General features: G+C 29.6%; 3 protein-coding genes across 3 annotated transcripts; 2 read left to right on the top strand and 1 right to left on the bottom strand.

Annotated features, from left to right (window-relative positions):
- Positions 1–410: 410 nt before the first annotated feature.
- LOC110264298 (uncharacterized) lies at positions 411–967 on the bottom strand. Its single transcript, XM_021106099.2, has 3 exons — positions 758–967; positions 597–674; positions 411–491 (listed from the first exon to the last, which is right to left on the bottom strand). The coding sequence occupies exons 1-3, from the start codon at positions 965–967 to the stop codon at positions 411–413; spliced, it is 369 nt and encodes a 122-aa protein (XP_020961758.2).
- Positions 968–13330: 12363 nt separating this feature from the next.
- LOC107617129 (snakin-2-like) lies at positions 13331–13828 on the top strand. The gene is made up of 3 exons (XM_016318918.3): positions 13331–13411; positions 13528–13573; positions 13647–13828. Exons 1-3 carry the CDS (start codon positions 13331–13333, stop codon positions 13826–13828), a joined length of 309 nt encoding a protein of 102 aa, XP_016174404.1.
- A 10289-nt stretch (positions 13829–24117) lies between these two features.
- Positions 24118–24492, top strand: LOC107607524 (uncharacterized). The gene has a single exon (XM_016309472.1). It carries the CDS (start codon positions 24118–24120, stop codon positions 24490–24492), a length of 375 nt encoding a protein of 124 aa, XP_016164958.1.
- Positions 24493–24532: the final 40 nt, after the last annotated feature.

The raw sequence follows: 24532 nt of genomic DNA on the forward strand, positions 1-24532 counted from the left end.
AATTTATATGGTCATTAAAAGTATTGTAATATTATTCACCTTTAGTTGCCATTGCTATTGCCGCTAAAATCTTAATACTTTTTTATTTATATTATACTCATTTTTTTTAAAATAATGAACTATCTTTTTTCTAAAATTTCAAAATTATCTTCACCAACAATTATTATTATTGTGCATAACATAAATATACTAAAACTAATTACTACAAAATAAAATATTTCATTAAATTTAAAATATTAACATACAAATTTCTCTTGAAAAATAATAAATCATGTTACAAATCTAAACAAAAAAATACTGCCAGCTTATAACTATGTTACATTAATATAGCAATTCGAGTGTTAGCAATGATCTAAAGTTACATCTTTAAAAGTAGCCTAGCTTTAGGTTTAAGCAATTGATCTAAGAATTTAAAATAAACATGATGGCATAAACATGAGCCCAGGAGCATTCTCAGAAATAGCTGATAATCGATATTCACCAGGCACAACCTAAAAAACAAACAAACATGTTACATGTCAGTATTAAGGCAGGAAAAATAACAATTCGGATCCATGAGTAATACTTGTAAACTATTGCTTTTTAAGAAAATATACCTCGAAGCAAAATCTTCCATTTCTATCTGTTTGCTTCTTTTGTGGTTTTACATTCTCGGGTCCATGAGTCAAAGCCACCTATTACAATTAACAAAAGATTAGCTTTCATTAATAATTTGACATGCGAATATCACTGTAATAAATAAATGACAGAAGCATACCTTGGCTTTCGGACTACCACTAACTGACCTAACTAAGCCACAAAGGTCATATGAAATGGCATTAATGTCTTCTATTGAAGCCATATTTGGCAAAACCTGATCATGAAAGCAATCCTTAACAAAAGTGCTATGATAGCAATGGTATTCATTATACAAATTATCAATGCTAAATTTCATGCTTTCATCAACAATTGAGAATTTATTTATCATGATACCACTAGAGCAATCGATTGAACTAAAATAAATCTAATATGATGTTATTGTTATAATTTACCATAATTCTCCAATGTCCTGAATTTGTAATGCTCCTTTTTTGCTTCAACGGTAATAGAGCTTCAAAAGACTCTAATTTGATACCTGATCAAGCTTATAATATCCTTGATTATCCGTAATAGAACTTTCATGACCATCCAATCATCCACTATGATTTTAATACCCTCCACTCCCATTTCATTTCCATCAACCACAGGGTCTCCAAGAGAAAATCCAGTTACCTGCAACTGAATATGCAGAGCAGCAAAGCAGAGAACTAAAGGTGAAGTAACACAAGTGTGAGAGATTGTCTCCAAGGTGTTTGGGTCTAATTGTCTATATAATATGGATAAGTATTATAAGAAAGAAAGCAAACAAAATTATGAAGACAATTTGCAAAACTGGACATTACATTTTTGGATTGTATAAAATATTTGTAAAGGTCAGACTATAGGCTAGGGGAGTCAACTTGCAGTAAACAACTTTAACTATTTGCATCAGAAAAGAGACAACACATGGATAATTGGATATTGATCAAGTGTCACTTCTAATCAGAATGACCTGTGAATATTTGTCTTTATTTCTTTTAAGGGCCTTAAATTTTATGTTCAAATGTTATAATACTCAACAAGACACTTGTTTCCTTTTACTTTTTAATTAAAATCATTGAGAGAAAAACTACAGTTCTAGTTATTTATAAATGTAACATTTCAAAAACAATATTACTGAAAATTCAGAGAAAGAAATAATCCATTCATACGACTGATTCTTTTGAGCACTTATATGTAAGTGAAAAGTGAAATAGATCAGTAAGTTTGCCACTAATAGAAAGAAAACTACAATACCTTTGGTGGCAAGTGATTAGATATAATGCATTAGTCCTTCTTAATATGGACTGCAAAGACATACCAGCCAGTTAATGCATTAGTCGTTCTAAAATGCATTAACAATTTAAGCACCAAACTGACATATACTAAAATTAATGCATGAGGCAGGCTTAGCGTAAATCAATAGTTTAGTATGCTTTTGAAGGGTTAGATTCTTAGATAGGGGTTTTGAAACTATATATATTTCACTTGTAATCGTTTCTTTTTGGTTGAATTCCTTAATGAAATTGTTATTCAAGTTTATTTCAAAAACGGTGGACTTTGGATAGGTGGGGAAGAAAGATGATCCATACTCCATACAAGTTGAAAACAGATATGATGTCATGATCATAAAGCATAAAGGTTTCTAGTAACAACGTTAGTGTTGGACCTTTTTCTTCAGTACTGACATATTTTTTTATGTTATTACGTTTTGGAATCCTTTTTAAAATAAATATAATATTTTCTTTAAGAGATTACTTGTAATTCAAAACAATATGCATACTATTCTATCTTAATCATTAGGAAAACCCAGCAGGTTTTAATCCTAAGTTTTTATGCATGTCTTGAGAGTTGTAAAATTTTTTCAACAATCAAAAATGAGTTTAGGCGATTGGTTTAAGACATTAATTTTGTATTTGTTCTTATGTTTAACTGACTGGACAAACTTTTAGTTCGCAATTCATCAAACACATGGTAAGCATACCAACCCAACAAGTATAGTTTAATTTTATTTATTATGATATATGATCAAATCTAAAAAGTATTAGTAGGGATAGGTTGCTTGTTTACCTCGTTGCAGGATCAACCAATCTAAGCAGAGAATTATTAAACACAGCTTTTTCTCCTTTATATAGTCAATAGCTAAATCATCTCCCAAACTTTTTAACAGCTCCAAATTTCTGGTGCTTGAAGTGGCAAAAACTCTTGAAGCCTCACAAAGAGCAAACAAAGCAAGCAACGGCGCCGAAAGTAACAAAACACTTCGATTTCAGCTTGATCTATCAAATTCATTAGGATCAAGCAAGCAAACAGCAAAAGTAATAACATAGAGAGAGAATTACAGACTTCTGAATATTCAAATCAAAATAAAAAAATAAAGGGATAAAGACCTACTGGTGGCGACGATATTAGGCGTCTACGTGCAAGAATGGTAGCGGTACAAGCAGCAAAGGTGTGGTGTTGTGACGAGCAGCAACAGTGGCTGAAAGACCTTGGTGATGTAGATCTAAGACAAACAAACGATAACAGTGATGCAGATCTGAAGCAGATCGAATGAAAACGAGGTCCTAGGAATAGGATGATGGACGGTGGCTATCGGCGATGGCAACGGTTACGGCGGTGGGGATCGGCGATTATGGACGGCGACGGCGGCGATATTTTTCTTTCTTTTTCAGTTTTTTCCTCTCTTTCCCTTTTTCAATTTGAATTATGAGATAAAGATAAAAAAAGGTGATAATAAAGTTTAACCAAAATAATGGTAATGACCGCTATAATAATTTAAAAAAAAAATAAAATTAGAAGAAAAAAATGATAATTTTCTAGCAATAGTAATAATGGCTACTATAACATATATTAATAATGGCAAATATATAATTTCCGCAAAAACATAACTTAAGGAATTAGTAATTATTGTGTTATTGCCACTAAACTTTTGTCGCTAAATCACATTTTTCTTGTAGTGTGTATGCATATATACATATATATAATCATGACACATGTTTTCTTTTATTTATTAACCATGACACCAAATACACTTTAATACCACAAATCCTTATTTATTATCAATCAGCCTCTAATAACCTTTTCTTTTCATTCATCACCAAATGAATTTGAGGAAAAAAGAAAGAAAGGGACCGAGAAAGAAAAGAGAGAACCGTGACCTTCCCATGAGTTTTTGACTTCAATTTCTTGTGATCCGTAACTCTAATAAAAAATCTAATACGATTAAAGTGTTCGTATTTTTCTCTTCTACACGTTGACATCACTTTTGTTCGATAGAAATTGACAGTAACGTAGCTTTCCCTCCCCTTGAATTCGGCCAATTAGAGTTCTAAGAGGCATAGATGATTTCTAATGTCTTCTTCTTCAGCAGCTTGGTTAAAAAACTTCTCCAGAGTTTCCGTTATTTTGATTTCATACGGAGGTACGGTTTTCGTAAATTTTCGTTGATTATATTTATATTTGATAAGTGAATTGATATTGTAATTGATTATTGATTGAATTTGCTTGAGATTATGTTGAATTTTTATGAAACTTTGATAATTGGTGATTGATGATGGTTTGGCCAGGGAGAAGCAGCCTAAACCATGATGCATTGAAGAAATTTAGGCTGTTGCAATGTTGAAAATTAAGTAAAATTTGATGAGGTTTAAGTGGCTAATTGATTGTATAAAACTTACGGCAAATCAGTAACCGTAAAACTCAAAAATGGATTAAGATTTAAATGTATATTTTGAAAAGAAAATAAGAAGGGTTTCGGTTCTTTGTGAAGAGAAGAAACAACCATGAAGAATTATTTTTGGGGGATATAAATGTATTTTTATGAAAAGATTAAATTTAATATTATAATTATATAAGTTTTTTCAGGTAATTTGGGTAATAAATAAGGTTCAGGGATAAAATGGGTATTTTATAAAAGTTCAAGGTTATTTTCATAAATATGAAACAAAGAGTGAAGGTTTAAACATAATTTTATAAAATATTATGATAAAAAATAAAATATAAAAGAATTCGTAGTTTAGAAAGTAATTAATAAAAGTTTGAAAATATAGTTTTATAAAATAAATTTTAAGAGTATTATAAATATTATTTTAAATATTTGTTTAAAATTACTCATTTATATTAGAGTAAATTATTATTTATCAAAGATATTATTTTATAAAAATATTATTATATGCATTATGAAGAATAAAACAGAGAGTAGTAAACAGAGTAATCTTAAAAGTTTCAGAGAACACCGACTTAATTAAAGAATCTTATGATTCTCTTACCATAAAATACTTAGTGGATGGTGAGAGAACAATATGAAGATAGTTTGAATTATTAAGGATAAATAAGTAAAAGACTAAAGAGAGAGAAGATAAATCGGCACGTGTGATTATGGGAAGGTCACAAGAGGGTGACGATAGTATGGTTATGGTGCCGAAGGATAAATGTTAACAAGCCGTGAGCTTTGTACGTGGATAATTGTGTGGGACAACCGTAAATATGGAATGGCTTCTAGGAGAAGGGATTACATGCTTTAGTTGGAGAATCAGCGCCTGTAAGTACTTGCAGAGGTCATGTTCGACATACTTTCGCTGGAGAATCAGCGCCTGCAAGAAGTAGAAACTTGCAGAGTTTATGTCGTTGGAATGCCTTATCTGACTTGCGAGTCGAATTGCATTGGGTGCGGGTCGAAACTGACAAATGAGCTCATTACCTGTATTAGGGATAGACATACATCATTATTGTTTGTGCATATTTCCTGTGAACTTTATTTTCTGTGATTGTGTATGTGCTGTGCTTGATTTTCTATGTTCTTTAATGATTATATTTGTTGTGTTTATTGGTTGTTGCTATTAACTGGGTATAGTATTAAACGGACTTAGCTAACTACCCCGACCCTACTAAGAACTCCCTAGTTCTTACCCCCTATCTCCACTCCTTTCAGTTATAGGTGCGAGGCTTATTGCGAAGCTACAGGAGTATAGAAGAATATGTTTACAAGTTGAGTTGTTGTTAGAATTTATTTTTTTTCCTCGCATTGTTAGTTGAAGTTTTATTCAAAAGGGTAGGTTTTGTAGTTGGTTTTGTATGTAATATTACAATGTATTATTAATATTAAGTATGTGAATATGTGATATTTGTTCTAATGGAGAAGTTTTAACTTTTTAGAAAAATTGTTGGTAGATTATTGCGTAAAGGCTGAATATTAAATAGATAATAAAGGAATTAGGTTAGTAACGCCTTACTTTTGGTACAATCATGATGTGCTGGAAGTTGGGTCGTTATAATATGGTATCAGAGCAGTTCGTTCCTGTTAGAGCCTTGGAAATGGACTGACTATGCTTCACTGTATACTCTTAGTGTCTGTCATGCAGTAGGACTTGTCCTAATGACAAGAGTTTGAGTTTCACATGCATGATTGTCTATTGATTAATGCTGTTAGTCAACCGTTGCATCCCTCATGATATTATGTCTGACCAGCTTAATACTGATGATTTGTGTACATAGAAACACTAACAAGTTATCATAGACAAAATAGAAATGATAGGTAATGCAAATCTCGAGGTTTGAGAGACGTTAGAAGTTACTTATGGGGGTTTACTCCATTTCGAAATATAATCTTTGTTCATATCGCGTAATTTAGTGCACCATTTTTCTCTTTTATTATTTGCATTGAAGTTTATTATTTCAAATTTCTCTTTTGGAATATGATTTGAATATATTTCAACCATTACTTATCACTCTTGCATATCTCTGCTCGATTGTAATCCTAACTATTCCCTTGATACATTTGAGACATTCATCCTTGATAATGTTCATATTCCTCTTTCTGAACCATGTGTTCTTTGATTTGGCTTTGAACTTGTTTTCGCATAACAATGATTCTTAAGTCTTTGAAAATATTAAATGTTATTTCTTGATTAGTTTGCATCAAAACATGTACTCTTACCGTGCCACATGATAGGCGTACTGTTTATTCATTTATTTTTATCTCTTCCATCCCTTGTTTCAATTCTTTTTGAAACCGGATTTGACTATCCATCTTTATCATTATTTCTACACTTCTTCATAAACTCTGTACCCTTTGATCTGACCTTGAATTTGTTCGGATGTAACACATAATCCTTAATTCTTAAGCAATTTGAAACCTTGAGAGTTATGATTCGTAGCAAGCTAATTATGCGATTTGATCCTCCTACTTCGCGTTCTGCAACTTTTGCGCATCCTGCTTAGATTACAAATCTTGACTTTGTGTTCCTCTACATGAATGATATAATCCCTCCATAAAAACTTCGAACTTGTTTTGATACGATAAATCATTTCTAGTACTTTTCTTCGGAAGTTCTTATTTTGAAATCTTCTTTAAAGAGAGTTTTGTTTTGATTCTTTTTCTATCTAATCCTGTCTGTGACCATTCTTTAAAATTTGGATACTACCGCCTCTGATCTTATATGTACTTTTCTATAAGAAATAAATACTTTCTTTATGTAGCTAAAACATACTTGTTTCTAAAAGTACTACCTATTCTTTTATTAACTTTACAGGAACACTTTACATTAAAATTTTTTCTTTGAACATAACTTAGTTTTCTTTCAACAATTAATTCAACCTCTACATATATTCTTACTTGATTGTAATCTTAACTGTCAATTCAATTCGTTTAGAATATCCATCTATATCATTATTTACAACCTCGTCATGAAATTATGTACTCTTGATTTAATCTTGGATTTGTTTGGCACTACAAATGAATTTTAAATCTCTGAAAATTTTACCAATGGTTTTAGTTGCCCTCACTTGTGAACTTGTATTTGAAACTTAACCCAAACTTTATTGCATAGTATAGCTATTATGTCCTTCATGGCTATAGCTATGCGAAATATGGTTGCTATGAGAAATAGACTGTTCTCTTCATCTAAGATGGGCTAAAGGAAATAGATCGCTTGCAGATGGATCCTTTTTGAACTTTTGTCCTTTGCATTGCTTATATTCTTCTTCAAGTATCTTGTACCCTTTGATCTTGAGCTAGATTTGAGACAATAATCAATCTTTAATTCTTCAAAAACATTGTCATTGACTTTGGTTATCTATATTTGTGAACCATGTAATTCAGCTTGAATTTGCTTCGACTTATTCTGTTACCTTTTCTTTTATTAAACCTATCCAAGTTCCTTTTCTGAGATTTCTCCTTAGGGTACAATTTAACTCTCTTTCTAACGGATTTTGTATTTTGTGCACTCCTGTTTGATTTTGATTCTACTCATCTTTTCGAATTCTTGTAACTATTATCCGTGATGTTCAACCATTTTCTTTCTGAATTTTAGATTTTTTTTTTGTTCAAACTTAAACTTATTTGTTAAAATTATATGTCCTCAAATTCTAAGTTTAATTTGCATTAAACCTATCATACAACTTCTACACCACACTACACTTTTTCAATCATTTTCACACGATATTATTTTTCTCATGTTTAAAAACTAAACATGTCAAATCTTTTTATTTTTCTTTAACATATTTGAAAGAAAAGTTAGTATGAATCTTTTTCATCTTATATCAATTTTTGAAGATGAAAATTTTTGTAAAGTAGATAAATTATAATAACCTGTATTTTTAAAACTTCTATTATAAATTATTTATGACCTATTTTATTATTAAATTAAACTATTTATTTAAAAATTATTTTATTAGGTATAATCAATTTAATTTTATAATTATTGAAATTTAAATTGCCTAAAATTATATATAATTTTATTAAATGTGATATTTTACATAATTGAAACTAGAATTTTGATATATATAAATCGTAAAAATTATCTCTGAAAGTAATAAAGGAAATAGTAGGAACATTATATAATAAACGTATATAATTTCTAAATATTATAATAATAAAAGGTATATAATTCTTTTCATTCTAAATAAAGTATATATTTAGTATTGTAATACTATACGATTGTGGTTCTTATAGAAAGAAAAAAAAATGTGGTTTGTATGCATATATACATATATATAATTATGACACATGTTTTTTTTTCATTTATTAACTATGACACTTAATACACTTTAATACCACAAATCCTTATTTATTATCAATGAGTCTCTAATCATCTTCTTTTCTTTTCTTTTCATTCATCACCGAATGAATTTGAAAAAAAAGAAAGGAACGAGAAAGAAAAGAGAGAACCGTGACCCTCCCATGAATTTTTGGCTTATTTTTTATGATTCATAATTCTAATAAAAAATCTAATATAATTAAAGTGTCTTAAAGTGTCTGTATTTTTTTTTCTACATATTGGCATCATTTTTATTCGATAAAAATTGACGGTAACGTAGTTCTCCTTTTTTGTTAAGTTTGGCCAATTGAATTCTAGGAGACATAGACGATTTCTGACGTCTTCTTCTTTAGCAACTCGATCAAAAAACTTTTCCAAAATTTTTATTGTTTTAATTTCGTACGGAAAGAGTTTCGATAAATTTTTACCGATTAAATTTATATTTGATAAATAAAATTGATATTGTAATGGATTATTGATTGAATTTGCTTGAGATTATATTGAATTTTTGTGAAATTTTGATAATTGGTGATTGATGATAGTTCGACCAAAGAGGAGCAGCCCAAACCATGATGCATTGACGAAATTTGGGTTGTTTCAATGTTGAAAATTAAATAAAATTTGATGAAGTTTAAGTGGCTAAGTGATTATATAAAAGTTACGTCAAATCGGTAATCGTAAAATTCAAAAACGGATTAAGATTTAAATGTATATTTTAAAAAGAAAATAAAAAAGGTTTCAATTTCTTGTAAACTGAAGAAACAGCCATGATGAATTATTTTTGGGATATATAATATAAATTTAATTTTATGAAAAGATTGAGTTTAATATTATAATTATATAAATTTTTCGGGTAACTTGGGTAATAAATAAAGTGTAGGGATAAAATGGATATTTTATAAAAGTTCAGGATTATTTTTATAAATATGAAACAAAAAATGAGGGTTTAAATATAATTCTATAAAATATTGAGGTCAAAAATAAAATATTAAGGAGTTCTTGATTTAGAAAGTAATTAATAAAAGTTTAAAAATAAGGTTTTATAAAATAAATTTTAAGAGTATTATGAATATTATTTTAAATATTTATTTAAAATTACTCATTTACATTAGAATAAATTATTATTATAATTATTATTTATCAAAGATATTATTTTATAAGAATATTATTATATGTATTATGAAGAATAAAACAGAGAGTAGTAAATAGAGTAATCTTAAAAGTTTTAGAGAATATCGATTTAATTAAAAAATCTTATGATTCTCTTACCATAAAATACTTAGTGGATGGTAAGAGAACAGTGTGAAGATAGTTTGAACTATTAAGGATAAATAAGTAAAAGACTGAAGAGAGAGAGAAGATAAATCGGCACGTGTGCTTATGGAAAGACCACGAGAGGATGACGATAGTATGGTTATGGTGTCGAAGAATAAATGTTAACAAGCCGTGGGCTTTGTATGTGGATAATTATGCGGGGGACGCCCATAAATATGGAATGGCTTTCAGAGGAAGGGGTCAAATGCTTCAACTGGAGAATCTTTGCCTGCAAGTACTTGTAGAGGTTATGTTCGACATACTTCAGCTGGAGAATCAGCGCCTGCAACAAGTAGAAACTTGCAGAGGTCATGTCGCTGGAATGCCTTATCTGACTTGCGAGTCGAATTGCGTCAGTGCGGGTCGAAATCGACAAATGAGCTCATTACCTGCACTAGGGATAGACATGCATCATAATTGTTTGCGCATATTTCCTGTCAACTTTGTTTTCTGTGATTGTGTATGTGCAGTGCTTGATTTTCTATGTCCTTTAATGATTATGTTTGTTGTGTTTATTGGTTGTTGCTATTGACTGGGTATAGTATTAAAACGAACTTAAATAACTACGCCGGCTCTACTAAAAACTCCCCAGTTCTTACCTCCTATCTCCACCTTTTTCAGTTACAGGTGCGAAGGCTTATTGCGAAGCTGCAGGTAGGGGTGGCAAACGGGACTAAACTCGCCGGACTGGCCCGTGTAACCCGCCAAAAAAAGCGGATTGGGCTGAAAAATTGGGACCGCCAAATAGCAAAAGCCCACCTAACCCGCACCGCTTAAAACGCGGGCTTTGGCGGGGCGGGGCGGGCTTTCCCGCCGAGCTTAGTATTTTTTTGGTATGGGGTATTTTTACAATATTTTTGCCAAAACTCAATTTCCTCCAACCCAACTTACAAGAGAATGAAGATGAAAATTGAGTGTTTTAGATTATGTTTATTTTGTTTTAGAGACAATATTTATAATTATGTTTTGGATTATGTTTAGTTTGCTTTGGGAATAATATTTATAATTATATTTTGGATGAAAACTCGGTTTATAATTATGTTTATTAGATATTTATAATTACAAAGACTTTAATGTTTGTGAATATAAAAATTATAATTTGTTTATACTTTTAGAAATTATAATAGTTAAAAGTAAAAAACAGAAGAAATTTTTTATGTCTTTATATATATTATTTAATAGTTAAAAGTAAAAAAAAAAAAGAGGATATTTGGCGGGCTTAGCCCGCCGGCCCGCCAGCCCGCCATTAGGCGGGACGGGCTAGGATTTTGGGACCGCCTCACTAGGCGGGGCGGGACGGGGCGGGCCAGCCTACCAAAAGGCGGGCTTCTGGTGAGGTGGGACGGGACGGGGCGGGGCGAACTTCCCTACTTGCCACCCCCTAGCTACAGGAGTATAAAAGAATATGTTTGCAAGTTGAGTTGTTATTAGAATTTATTTTTTTCCCTCGCGTTGTTAGTTGAAGTTTTGTTCAGAATAGTAGGTTTTATAGTTGGTTTTGTATGTAATATTACAATGTATTATTAATATTAAGTATGTAAATCTATGATATTTGTTCTTGACGGAGAAGTTTTAACTTTTTTGAAAAATTGTCGGCAAATTATTGCGTAAAGGCTCAATATTAAATAGATAATAAAGGAATTTGGTTAGTAACAATTTACTTTTAGTACGATCATGATGTGCTGAAAGTTAAGTCGTTACAAAAACGATACATTATTTTTAGAAAAATTACCAAATCAAGTAAAATAAAAGTAACTTTTAATGGAATGAATTACTTACTAATTCAATATTGTTACCCATTATAAAATACTTTTAGAATGACAAGTAGATAAACTTTCAGAAAAAGAAAAAAATGAGTATGTTACATCTATATAATAGAGTATAAATGATACATTTTTGTTTATAAAATATCAAATTTTTTTAATGTTTAATTTAAATAAATTTTATTTTTAATTTAGAACTAAATTTTAATTTTATCTTTTAATAATATCAATTTTTTTACAGTACATAATTATTCAATTATTTTTTAATTATATCTGAGTAAATTACTCTTAATCACGTTACTTTCGTTCTAATAAATTGATTTTTTTAATTTTACTCTTAAATATTTTTACTCATCATGAAACTTTGTAGAATGACTAGTACATAAGCTTGCGGAAAGAAAAAAAGAGCATAATACATATACAACAAAGTATAAATTATACTTTTTGTCTCTAATGTACCGAAATTCTTTAATCATTTAATGTTTAATTTAGTTAAACTTTATTTTTAATTTTAAAATAAATTTTAATTTTATCCTTCAATAATATCAATTTTTTTATGATAAATAATTATTCAATTATTTTTCAATTGCATCTAAATAAAATATTCTTAGTCACATTATTTTCATTCTAAATAAATTTATTTTTTATTTTTACTCTTAATCACATTATTTTTATTATAAGTAAATTTATTTAGGTTTAAGAGAAAATAAAAAAAAATCAATTTTCTATTATAAAAAAATTGAAATTATTGATAAAAAAATAAAATTTATTTAAAATTAAAAAATAAAATTTAATTAAATAATTAAATATTAAAGAACTTCATATCTTAGAAATAAAAAGATATCATTTATATTATTGTATATATTCATGCTCTTTATTGTATATACGAGTAAAAATCTTGAATAATTCATTGTATATACGGAGTAAAAATTTTGAATTTGTAATGCAATTCTTTTGTTAAAAATTATTATCATTTTACTTGATTTGGTAATTCTTCCATTTAGAGTAATGTATCATTTTTGTCTCTAACATTTTCGTCTGATTTAAGTTCCTAAAGTTTCAAATCGTCTCGATTTTGTTCTATCGTCAATTATTCTGTTAATAGGTCACTAACGGTAGGACAACAACATTAAGACGATTTTGAAACATTATTAAAAATTTAAATAAAACGATTTAAACGTTAAAAACAACTTTAAGACTTACCCAAATATTAAGGACAAAAATAATACTTTACTAAAAAAAGAACAAAACGAACAAACTTGGGTTGGTTGAGTGGTCAGCTCACTCGTCCGCTTAAGCAAGTGTCGGAAGTTCGAATCTCGTCTTGTGCATGCAGTAACCCATTGGCCAGCAACAGACTCTTAAATGGAGCTCCGATCCGCGACGGATTAGTTCGGAATACCGTGGTCAACAAAAAAAAAAAAAGAGAAAAACGGTTTTTTCCCACACAAAATGTGCCATATATGTTTCGTTTATAACCTGCTCTCTTTTGATGGAGTATAAATAAAAGGGTCCTTGTTTTCTTCATTGTTCAGCACATATGTACTCTTACCAAAGAAAGTTGTACTTGTTCATGCTCTTTTCGTTTCTTTAGTTATCTATCTACAAGCATCCGCCATGGCTCTCTCTAAGCTTTTACCTGTTTCCCTTATTCTCTCTTTTCTCCTTCTCCAGCACCTTATTGAAGACAATCAATTGGTAATAACCATATATGGATGCTATGTTATTTCTCATCAATTATTAGCATTTCGTTCTATTTATATATGTATAACCCTTTTTTTTTTTTGTGTTAAAAATTTGTGTAATACATATAGGTATCTTCAGAGGGACTACATGGTTCTCTTACCGTTGAGAGGATAGGTACAAATTGACAGTATAATTGAAATTTCGACCTATCCATGATATTTTGATTGAATGAATGAATTAATTTCAGATTGCAATGAAGCATGTGACGTAAGATGCAGCAAAACATCACGGCCGGACCTATGCAAGAGAGCATGCGGAACATGCTGCCAACGATGCAACTGCGTTCCACCGGGCTATTCCGGCAACCAACGAGCGTGTCCTTGTTATTACAACCAAATCACCCATGGTGGCAGACGCAAGTGCCCTTAATCACATCAACAACTTACTTACAATTCTATATCTGTATCACATTAGATATATAGGTTATTTCATAATTGAGATTATATTTATTTTGTTTGATATATAATATGCCAGATACAAGGAGAATGATAAATTCATAAATATTTAAATAAAAACTTAGCATATTGTACTAGTTGATATGAATATCCACGACAATAATATATAATATATGCTATATATTTAATATTTCTTGAAATCAACCGTTTCCTAGATTGTATTGTTGTTTTTTCTTTGGGTCTGAGGAAAATACTAGATCAGAGGGCCAACACTACATTCAGCTTAAAAAAGGAGTTAGTAGTTAGTTTTGATTTAGATGTAAAGTAAAAATAAGGAAGAAGTGTTGGAATGAATTAATTTTGTTAATGAGTGATGGTAGAAGGTAGATTGTGATAGGATCAGGTGCAAGTTATTATTGTGATAGGAACATGCTGTGATCGTTGCAATTGTGTGCCTTCTGGGACTAGCAGTAACAATTCCCATGTTATGCCAACACCAATATCCTTGATTACCACTTCATTTTTATTTTTATCAGCCTGTGAAAAATTTTAATAGTGAATTTTATCATAAGAATTGAATTTCAGTTAGAATTAAATTGAATTAGAATTTAGAATAAATTAGTAAAATTATAGAATTGAATTATTATAGTGTTTGAAATATTTATCAAATAAATTAAAATTTTATAATAGATAACTTTATCTTTTATTAATATAACATTATATTTAAATAATAAATATATTTATTTATTAAATTATATAAAATAATTAAACATTTGTATTTTTTAACTAAAATTTAATTCAACTAGAATTTGTTCACCTCTTTTAAAGAAATAAAAATTAGATTATTCTAAAAATATTAAATTTAAAAAATATTGTTATTAATTAAAAAAATTAAATGGTTCTTCATGATTGATTCCAATGACAAACTAACAATAAAAAATAAACATGAACTATCAAGAACCAACTTCTTATGTGATCTAATGACATAGCAAGTAAAAAAAATTAGTTATTAACAGTAAATTATAATAACTAATTCATGTTATTAAAATAAAACAAAATTATGTCATTTTTTGTTAGTGTCATGATTGATACAACTTTACTTAAAATGTTCAGATATATTGACAAATATTTGGTATCATTAATCTAAGTTAAACACATAAAATCTATACGTGTGAATAATTTTTTTGATCTACATAGTAGATCTTTTAAAAAAAATAAGTATATATTATACAAAATGAGTTGAAGGAAAGAGAAGAGAAGGAAATGAAGGTGATGAGAGAAGAGAGAATGTGTGTTGAAAGATGGGAGGCGTTAAAAAAAAATAAATGAGAAAAATTAATAAGAACTAATTAAATGATAAACATATTTTAGACATTTTAAGTTTTAAATGAAATTTAAATGGAATGAAATTTTAAATTGGATACATTTGAGTTGGAATTGATTTTAAAAAAAATAATGAAATTGAATTGAATTTCATCTAAATTATTTTAATTATTATTTTTGTTTCAAACACCGAAGTTGAACTCAATTTTTATAGGAACTAAATTTTAAAGAGTTTTTAAACATCCTATATATATATATATATATATAATAACTAGTATTTTTATCTGTAATAATATTACGGCAATATAAATTCTTTAAAATTATGTCGGTTTGCTTTATCTTAATATTATAGATTATGGTACAAAAAATTTATAGAATCAAACTATTACAAGAAAGTTGTAGGAGACAAAAGTCTTCGTCGGCTAAGAAGACTAGAGTTTTTGGAAATAAAAAAATTAAATAATAAAATTTTAGTTATTATTTTTATATGAAAAAGTTTAACTTTTTACTAATAATTAATTTTAATATTCGTTATCTAAAATTTAAAAGAATTTAATATGTATACTTTTATATTTGATTAGATGTTAAGTCTGTTATATAATTAGAAATAATTAATTTTTATGTTTACTATTTAAAAATAATATATTTTCTCTCTATGTATATATATAAAAATATAATTAGATACTAGCATAAAAAAATTTATATTAATAATTATAAAATTAACTCAAATTAATATAAAATTAACTCAAAATTTATATTAATAGTTATATGTAACAAATATTTGAAAGAAGATAAGTGAAAATATAGATTAATTGTTATATGTAATAAATATTTGAAGGAAGATAAGTGAAAATATAGATTAAAAAGATAAGCAGTAAAAATTTAAAACTAAAAAAAATATACATATAATAATAATAATTTTTATTTGAATTATATTATTTTGTTTAATTTTATTTTTTTCTAGAACAAAAAGGTAGAAAAAATAGAAAATGAGAAAAAAGAGAGAGAAAAATAAAGAAAAAAAAATGAGAGAGGGAGTTTGCTAATTTTTTTAAAAAAAATTATTTTTATTGTAATGAAAAAATATTTGGTGACATATTTTAATTTGTCAAATTACTAATATAAAATATAAATTATAGATTATATATAGAATGAAAATGGTAGAGAGAAATAGAAAAAGGAAGAGACGTAGATAAGAAAATATAAGAAGTTTATTAATTTTAGAGGGAAGTATTTTTTTTTTCAATTTTAATAAAAAGAGTGTTATATAACACATTTTTGTTATTAAATTAGTTATTAATATATAATATAACTATATTTTAATTTTAATTTCAAAATTTTAATTTTAATTTAATTTGAATAGAATTAGAAAAGGTCATTTTGCATAATTTAATTTTAAATTTTATAATTAATCATTAATAATGATATATAAAAAAATAAAATAAATAAAAAAAGAACTCTTTAATTTAAAAAATAATTAATTTTAATTATAATAAAAAATAAAATATATATATATATATATATATATATATATATATATATATATATATATATAATTTAACTTCACATGACTGTACCTAAGTTTTCAGCAATAATATATCGTTATCAATTAAGAATAGGGAGACCTTTTTGTTACCTATGTAATCATTTCCATTTGAGTAAAATACTAAAGATTTGTGCGACTTCCCAATCAGATTGCAAGTGTATTCTCGTATTTACGTTTGTAAACTGAAAAGGCAGTTGAGAAACGCATGACATGGGATGAACCAGGAATTTTTGTTTGACAAGACAGTAGTACTAATGCTATTTGGCGAGGAACAAAGTTGCTGCCTTTAATGCAACTTATGCAACGCTATTTTAACTTAGAATGATAATCTTTTTTTTCAACTAATAACTAACTTTTTTTAATTATTTTTATTTATCTTAAATTTTATATTTTAAATAATAAAAATTTAATTATAAATTTTAAAATAAATTATAAATTTAAATTTTCAAATTAATTAATATTAACCAATTAAAAATTAATTTTTTATATTTATATTTTAACAAAATATAACTTTTTTTAATTTACTACTAAATTGTTACGCTTTTAGAGTTGAAAACTCTTTCAGTCTTTCGTGTTATTATTTTATGAGTTATGCTACGTGTATACTAAAATCAGCCACCAAAATTAATTATTAGTATAAAATACATGTTGAAATATAAATACACATTAAAAATAAATTAAACCATACATATATTTATACATAAATACATTGGTAGCTGATTTTAGTGACTAATTTTAGTGTACAAATAACATTTTTGTTATTTTATTTGTTTGCATTCTTCTTTTTATTTTATTTTTTTAAATGTGGCCCGAGTTGGTTAACCCAACCCGCACTAAGACCCGACCCAAAACTCACACAACAAATACTCTTAATTCTATCCACCCTAACTAACTCCGATACTCCTCATTTTCTCCCCTGTACTATGATGACAATTTGAAAGTAGGGCACAGATTCGGTATGCTTAACATATTTGCACATCGAAATGTTAAAAAGTTATTTGGTACACCCGTTAATCAGGCAACGCAAAATAAAAATATTTATTTTAGTGGAGTCTTTTTTGCAATTACTTAAAAAATAGAGGAGTTATTTATTAATTTTTTAAATGAATATATTTAGTTTAGTTGTTAAAATTAGTTGGACCATTAGTTTATTATTACCGCCTCTCCTTCCTCCTCCTGGTTCTCTTCCTCTCCTTCCTCCACCGTTGCAAGCCTCCTCTTCTATTATCTCCACCGCCAACAACGACTCAAACCTTTCCTCTACCTCTCCTACTGGCTCCTTCGTTGCCTACCAACTCCTTCTCCTCCCCACTCAGACATGGTGGCTTTGGTTTCGTGTTAACAACCTTCTGCCCCGAAGGGCTAGTATTCCTCGAGCTGGCGCAACCGATAGGACTAGTATTCCTTGATCCACCACCACACCTTGGAGGGGAAGCTTGCTGATAACATCTCCTATCTCTATAAGAAAAACCTCCATTTTCTACTAATTGACTAATACTCATCAGAACCTGCTTCAGAAGAATGCTCAATACAATCCATATTATACAATTTCTTAAAATCTCTAAAAATTTCAATACCCCCAAATCAAACAAGATTCCAGATTCAAATTACTGTTCCAGCATCACAACGACCAAAATATAGTTTCAATTTCAAATCACTGCTAATCCCAGAGTTCAAAATTTCAAAACAATCCTAGCGATAACCATGAAATGCTTTGCGTGATTTAACTCTTCGACGAACATCGCCGAAAAAGGGAGAATGTGGTGGGCCATCACAATGGGAACCAGCCAAAGTGCCTCCCACCCTTCCTGTAGTAAATGAGCAGATTCTATTTGTTATATATTTTATTAACTATAGTAACATGCTTTGAAAACTTAGTTTTTTTAGACTAATTTTATTTATTATAGTTAAATGATATAGATAATAACTTTATTAATTATAGTAAAATGTCATGTAAAATTAATAATTTTTTAAAATAATTTTATAAATTATAGTAACATAATTAAGAAATTAATTATTGTTTTGAGTAATTTTATTAATGAGAAATTAATAATTATGTTAGATTACTTTTATTAATTATATTAATATGTCATGAAAAATTATTAATTGTTTAGAATATTAATGATAGTAAGATGTTGCAAAAAAATAATATTTTTATTAATTAAGATGTTATTAATTATAATAGAAGATGTCATCGGTTCACATAACATTTTACTATTATAGCTAATAAAATTATCTTTTATATCATTTTACCATAATTAATAAAATTAATGTAACAAAATCACTAATTATATATGATCCATTGGCTATAATTCGGCTCAAATAAAACTATAAATCGGAATATGTTTAAAACTAAATAACCACGTGCTACATCAGAGTACGTGGAGTACTTGTTCTGCTCTTTTAATCAAATAACTACGTGCCAACTCAAATTGGCGAAGGAATCTCACCGCAAATCTCTCTGAATAAGGTCACTAAACACAATTACGAGATAATTAGCTAAAGTTTCGCAAAGCAGTTTGGAAAATATTTATAACGGATTTGGATCCTCTAAATTTTGAATATCACTTTAGAGAGTAAAGTTTAATCTCTCGCCATTTATTTCATAGGTGGGACCAAGAGAAAATATGAGAGAGAAGCCATTCAAGGATGAGTGATCAAACTTTACTCTGTAAAACGAAATTCAAAATTTAGAGGATCCAAATCCATTTATAACCGCCCCAAACACAAGAACTTTATAAATACAAGTGACTCACTAGGTCACAGGTACGTTATTCATTCCGAATAACTTCATCTTTATCTTTTACTCTTACAAAGTTGAGCGTTGGAGTGCCTTTGCAGGTGCCCACCGCCGCCGTTCTTGGAAGAGCCGACGTATATGTCACCCAATCTAAGGAGAGACGAGATCAAGCATTGAGCTGGACGAACTATACCTTGGAGTCAGCTACTCACACAAGAACATTTGCCGTATATCTAACCCACCATCTTTTCTGCATGATTTTTACCTTCTTTTACAGGATGTAATTAATGGCAGAAGAGCAAAATCCTGCAATGCATTATAAATTCCAAATTTTTTTTAACATTATTTAGCGATATGCAGTTTTAGTTACATGCTACACATTTTTTGTTTTCATATTTACATAAAAAATGTTGGTTTCCTAAGATTATATAACTATTTGACCAAACAGCAAAATTAATTTCATTATCTTTGATCAAGAATAAAATTCCATAGGATCTAAACAATTTGAACATGAATAATTTCGTACTTTCAAGATGTTAGTTCAAAAAGACTTATCATCTATTCTACTCTCTTAGTAACAGGGAATCTTTCAAACTCATCTGGAATTCATATATTATTTGTGAATACAAGTTCTGTCTTATTTTTTATTTTTATTTCGCATTGCTTTACGGCCTTTCTTCTATTCACCATATTTATTCTTATACTAATTGTTCCTGTGTAAGTGGCCGACTCCAAGGTATAACTCATTTTTCTAATGCTCAGACTCACTTTTCCTTGGATAAGAAAGATGATACGCCAGTTTTCTCCAAGAACGGCGGTGGACACCTGCAAAGGCACTCTAACACTCAAGTTAGTAAGAGTAGAAGATAAATGTCAAATTACTCCGTGACTAACATACCTCTTTCATGCCAGGAGTGGATGTATTTATTAGTGGGTATAATATTGTGGAGTTGTTATTTCGTGGGTCTAATTATGTGATAACTGCTCTTTAGTGAGCTTGTTTAGAGAGATTTGCGGAGAGATTCCTGTGCCCATCTGGGTTGGCAGATAGTTATTTGATTTTATAGGATAAATCCGTTAGGAGAGCAAAACACGTACTCTCCACGTACTCCTGATATAATACGTGTGTATTTAGTTTTAATCAGATTTCGATTTAGAGTTTTACCTGAGCCGAATTATAGCCAACGGACGGATCATAGCCCCCAAGCTTGACCTGTGAAAGTTTTCAATTAAACAGGTTGAGCTTCTGACCTATAAATCGGAATTGTGATTATGGCAGCCCCCAAGCTCAACTTGTTAGATTGAAAAGAGAGAAAAAATAAAAAAAATTGGTAGTAAAAAAGTTATATTGAAAGATTTTGAACCATCGAACAGATGAAATAGATAAACAAATAAATAAAGATGAATAAAAAAGATTAGAAAGTGAGATAGTTATGGCTATTCAATGAGTGGTAGCCCCAAAACTTAGTCAGTTAGTCAATGTTTATTCAAAACCAATTGAATGGTAAGAGTTGTTCGATCAATATAATTGTATGGGGGAAACTTTTCTGCTTGAGAACAATTTTTCATGGATGGCATATAGTATTTGATTGACGCGAACTGAAAAGTTCAAAAATATGTATTCGTTGACCGAATCGATTGTATAATCCGAGGATGTAGTGATCAATTGTCTTGAGAATTTTTCTAACCCACAGTAACTTATTGACGAATTTCTTGCCCAAAGCAATTAATTATTGAATATTGAGTAAATAATAAAGATTTGTAAGATAAATAAAATGGATTGAAAGTAAACATGCATAAATTATTGTAAAATAGAAAAATAAATTGAGATAATTGCTAATTGAGTTTGTTTTTTGATTGGTAAAAAGTCATTTTTTTCGGATTGATTAATAGCCAATTTTGTTTTCCGATGGATTGATTGATTGATTTTGATATATGAAATGATAAGATACATACATAATGTGAAACAATTCAAACATATAGAGTAGTAGATACCTCGTAAGAAGCTATGATGTATTGAAAGTTGACATAAAAGATTTATATGAGCAAATTAGATTATACATATACATAATTTTACCGTAGTAAAAATGTCAACCGCGACTTATAGGTAAGGTTCATAAGTTATAACTCTCTGGGTTGCTGGAAGAGGAGATGAAATTTGTTCATGAGTCGAGGTCTACAAAAAAAATAACAAATAGAAAAAAATATAAGACAACATTACAGTTAGGCCTTTATTTTTGTAGATTTGGATTAAATAAGTCCCAATTCATGACACTATGAATGATAATGACAATTTCATCTACCAGAAATGTGGCTAAGTTTAATGACAAAGTAATATACAATAGTAGTAAAATTTTGTTGAATCAATCATATAACATTTTTTTTTTTGCATAATTCATCAATAAGAATAATAACTAGTTATGTATTATGCTACTTTGCTAAAAATCAATGAAAAAGTGTCATTATCATTGTAAATTGCTTAAATTTTTTTTTGTCGGCAACATAAGAAGAAAAAAGAGGCATTCGGCATAATAATAAATATTATTATTAGAGCAAAGCAATATAAAATAAAAAATAAAGTGAATACTCATTCACGAGCAATACGTGAATTTAAAATGAACATAAAAAAGATTCACTATCACTAAAAGGATAGAATAAATGATAAGTTTGTAAAAATTTATTCAAAAATATTATAAAAGATTGTTAAATTTGGTTAAAAAAACTTGAATATAATTCCGACTTTATGAACTTCGGTGGAGCAGAAATTTGTTTATTCGGCCCCTTTCTTGTTTTTTTCGTTTTTGTTCCCGTTGGTCCTATCAGTCAGAAGATCAGCCATTTTCTTTGCCTCCACATGGAAAATGATGTTCATTGCCACCAGTTCATCATGAGTAAGTAGGAAAACAACATCATCAGCCATGGACCTGCAAAAATAATAACAAAAGGTTGTCGTGGGGTTATTTAATTTCGGCCCACGGTGGGCGCCAAATGTTCCTACGTGAGTGGCACTCCAACGCTCAAGTTAGTAAGAGTAGAAGATAAATGTCAAATTACTCAGAATGAATAATACATCTTTCATGTCAGGATTGGATGTATTTATAGAATTGTTGTGCTACAGGCGGTTACTTAATGGGTCTAATATTGTGGAGCTGTTACTTAGTGGGTCTAATTATGTGATAACTGCTCTTTAGTGAGCTTGTTTAGAGAGATTTGCGGAGAGATTCCTGTGCCCATCTGGGTTGGCACGTAGTTATTTGATTTTATAGGATAAGTCCGTTACGAGAGCAAAATACGTACTCTCCACGTACTCCTGATATAACACGTGTGTATTTAGTTTTAACCAGATTCCGATTTATAGTTTTACCTGAGTCGAATTATAGCCAACGGACGGATCACTAATTATTTTTTTCCTTCCTATAACAATTTTTAATTAGTTTTCAATAAAGTAACATAAATGCAAAATTACTTATTTTTATTGACACAATGAGATACATTTATTCTCAACTGTTTTTATCTATCGCAAATTTCTATTGCTAGTAGATACTATTCTGTTTTTCAATTGCATTTTGATTGCTCAATACTCTTACGGTCCTATTTGTGTTGTTCCTTCGTTAATTTTAATAATTTGTTTCTTCGGCTTTAGCCAATAAAATATTTGTTTGCATTGTCACATTTAACTTCTTTTCTAAATTGAAACTGTCTTATATATTACCATATCATGAAATGTTGAGGTCAATATAAAAAGACAAATTTAAAGTCAACTCAGAGATAGCAGTGATGACCACACCTTGGAAATAATGACTGTGGTAATAGTCACTCCAAACCCATCTGATCCGTTACCAAAACTAAACCTAACAGCTCAGAATCAGAACTCCGCAAATCCCTCTAACCACACTATCACGAATCCTAACAACCAAAGCACTAAATGAAGACTCCGTCAAAGTAGCAGCAAAAGATATGAATAACAAACCACAAACAACTCAATATATATACTAGTAAGCTACTAGTCTAGAGGTACGCAACACATTCAGTTTTACTCTGAATTACTTTACACTATTTCTTACCTGAGCGTTGGAGTCCCTTTGCAGGTGCCCAACGCCGCCTCCCCAGCAAGTAGACGATGTTCCATCCTTCTGCTCCAAGAAAGGCTGGTCTGAGTTATAGCAAGACGAGCTATACCTCGGAGCGTTCGGATCCACACAGGAACATTTGGCGCTCATTATGAGGCCACAATTTTCTCTAACCCCACAGCCTTTTATTCCACATCTTTTCTATCCTTTTTTGTAGGTCACAGCATATGGTGAATGAACACAGCCATGCTCCCTCTAACACTAACCAGGCTGAACTCCTGGCGATTAATGAAGCCCTCAGAGCCGAAAATAAGAAAATGGCCGAACTCTTACGCCAGTGACAGCACGACCACAGCAAAGGGGGAGAACACAAAAACATGAAAAATAAGGACAACAACGATGAGCATACATCAGAAACCAAACACACTATACCCAATCCCCCAAAAACAACCACCAAAAGAACAAACCCCTTCACAAAGAAAGTTATGAGCTTTGAAATGCCCAAAAACTTCACCCTGCCTTCAACCCTAAAACCCTACCAAGGAATAGGAGATCCAAATGTCCACGTCACTAAATTCTATGCCATGATGTTTATGAACAAAGAATCCGACCCGATCCTATGCCGCATCTTCCCAACCTTTCTGGATGGAGCTGCCCTAATCTGGTTCTCCAACCTCCCTAAGGGTTCCATTTCAAACTTTGATGAGCTGGCCGACCAGTTCGTCAATCACTTCGCCACATCCAAAATATACGTCCACAATTCTGATTACCTGAGCACCATGAAACAAGGGCCAAATGAAAGCCTGAAAGACTACATGACCAGGTTCGCCGAAGCAATCAATGAAATACCCAACCTAAACCCTGAAGTCCATCTCCACGCCTTGAAGAGTGATCTCCGACCAGGAAAATTCCAAGAGTCTATAGTCATAGCAAAACCAAAGACCCCGGCCGAGTTCTGAGAAAAGGCAACAACCCAGATCGAAATTGAAGAATTTCGAG

This window comes from Arachis ipaensis, chromosome B7 (genome assembly GCF_059453495.1).
Source record: "Arachis ipaensis isolate K30076 ecotype BB chromosome B7, ASM5945349v1, whole genome shotgun sequence".
Classification (NCBI taxonomy): Eukaryota; Viridiplantae; Streptophyta; class Magnoliopsida; order Fabales; family Fabaceae; genus Arachis; species Arachis ipaensis.

Excerpts from the sequence above, each read along its gene's own strand:
- LOC107607524 (XM_016309472.1), top strand. The coding sequence starts at position 24,118 with ATGATGTTTATGAACAAAGAATCCGACCCGATCCTATGCCGCATCTTC.
- LOC107617129 (XM_016318918.3), top strand. The coding sequence starts at position 13,331 with ATGGCTCTCTCTAAGCTTTTACCTGTTTCCCTTATTCTCTCTTTTCTC. Across the intron at positions 13,412-13,527 it reads TTATTGAAGACAATCAATTG|GTATCTTCAGAGGGACTACA; the intron begins GTAATAACCATA and ends TAATACATATAG. Across the intron at positions 13,574-13,646 it reads TCTTACCGTTGAGAGGATAG|ATTGCAATGAAGCATGTGAC; the intron begins GTACAAATTGAC and ends AATTAATTTCAG.
- LOC110264298 (XM_021106099.2), bottom strand. The coding sequence starts at position 967 with ATGATAAATAAATTCTCAATTGTTGATGAAAGCATGAAATTTAGCATT. Across the intron at positions 675-757 it reads GTGGTAGTCCGAAAGCCAAG|GTGGCTTTGACTCATGGACC; the intron begins GTATGCTTCTGT and ends TAATTGTAATAG. Across the intron at positions 492-596 it reads ATGGAAGATTTTGCTTCGAG|GTTGTGCCTGGTGAATATCG; the intron begins GTATATTTTCTT and ends TTTGTTTTTTAG.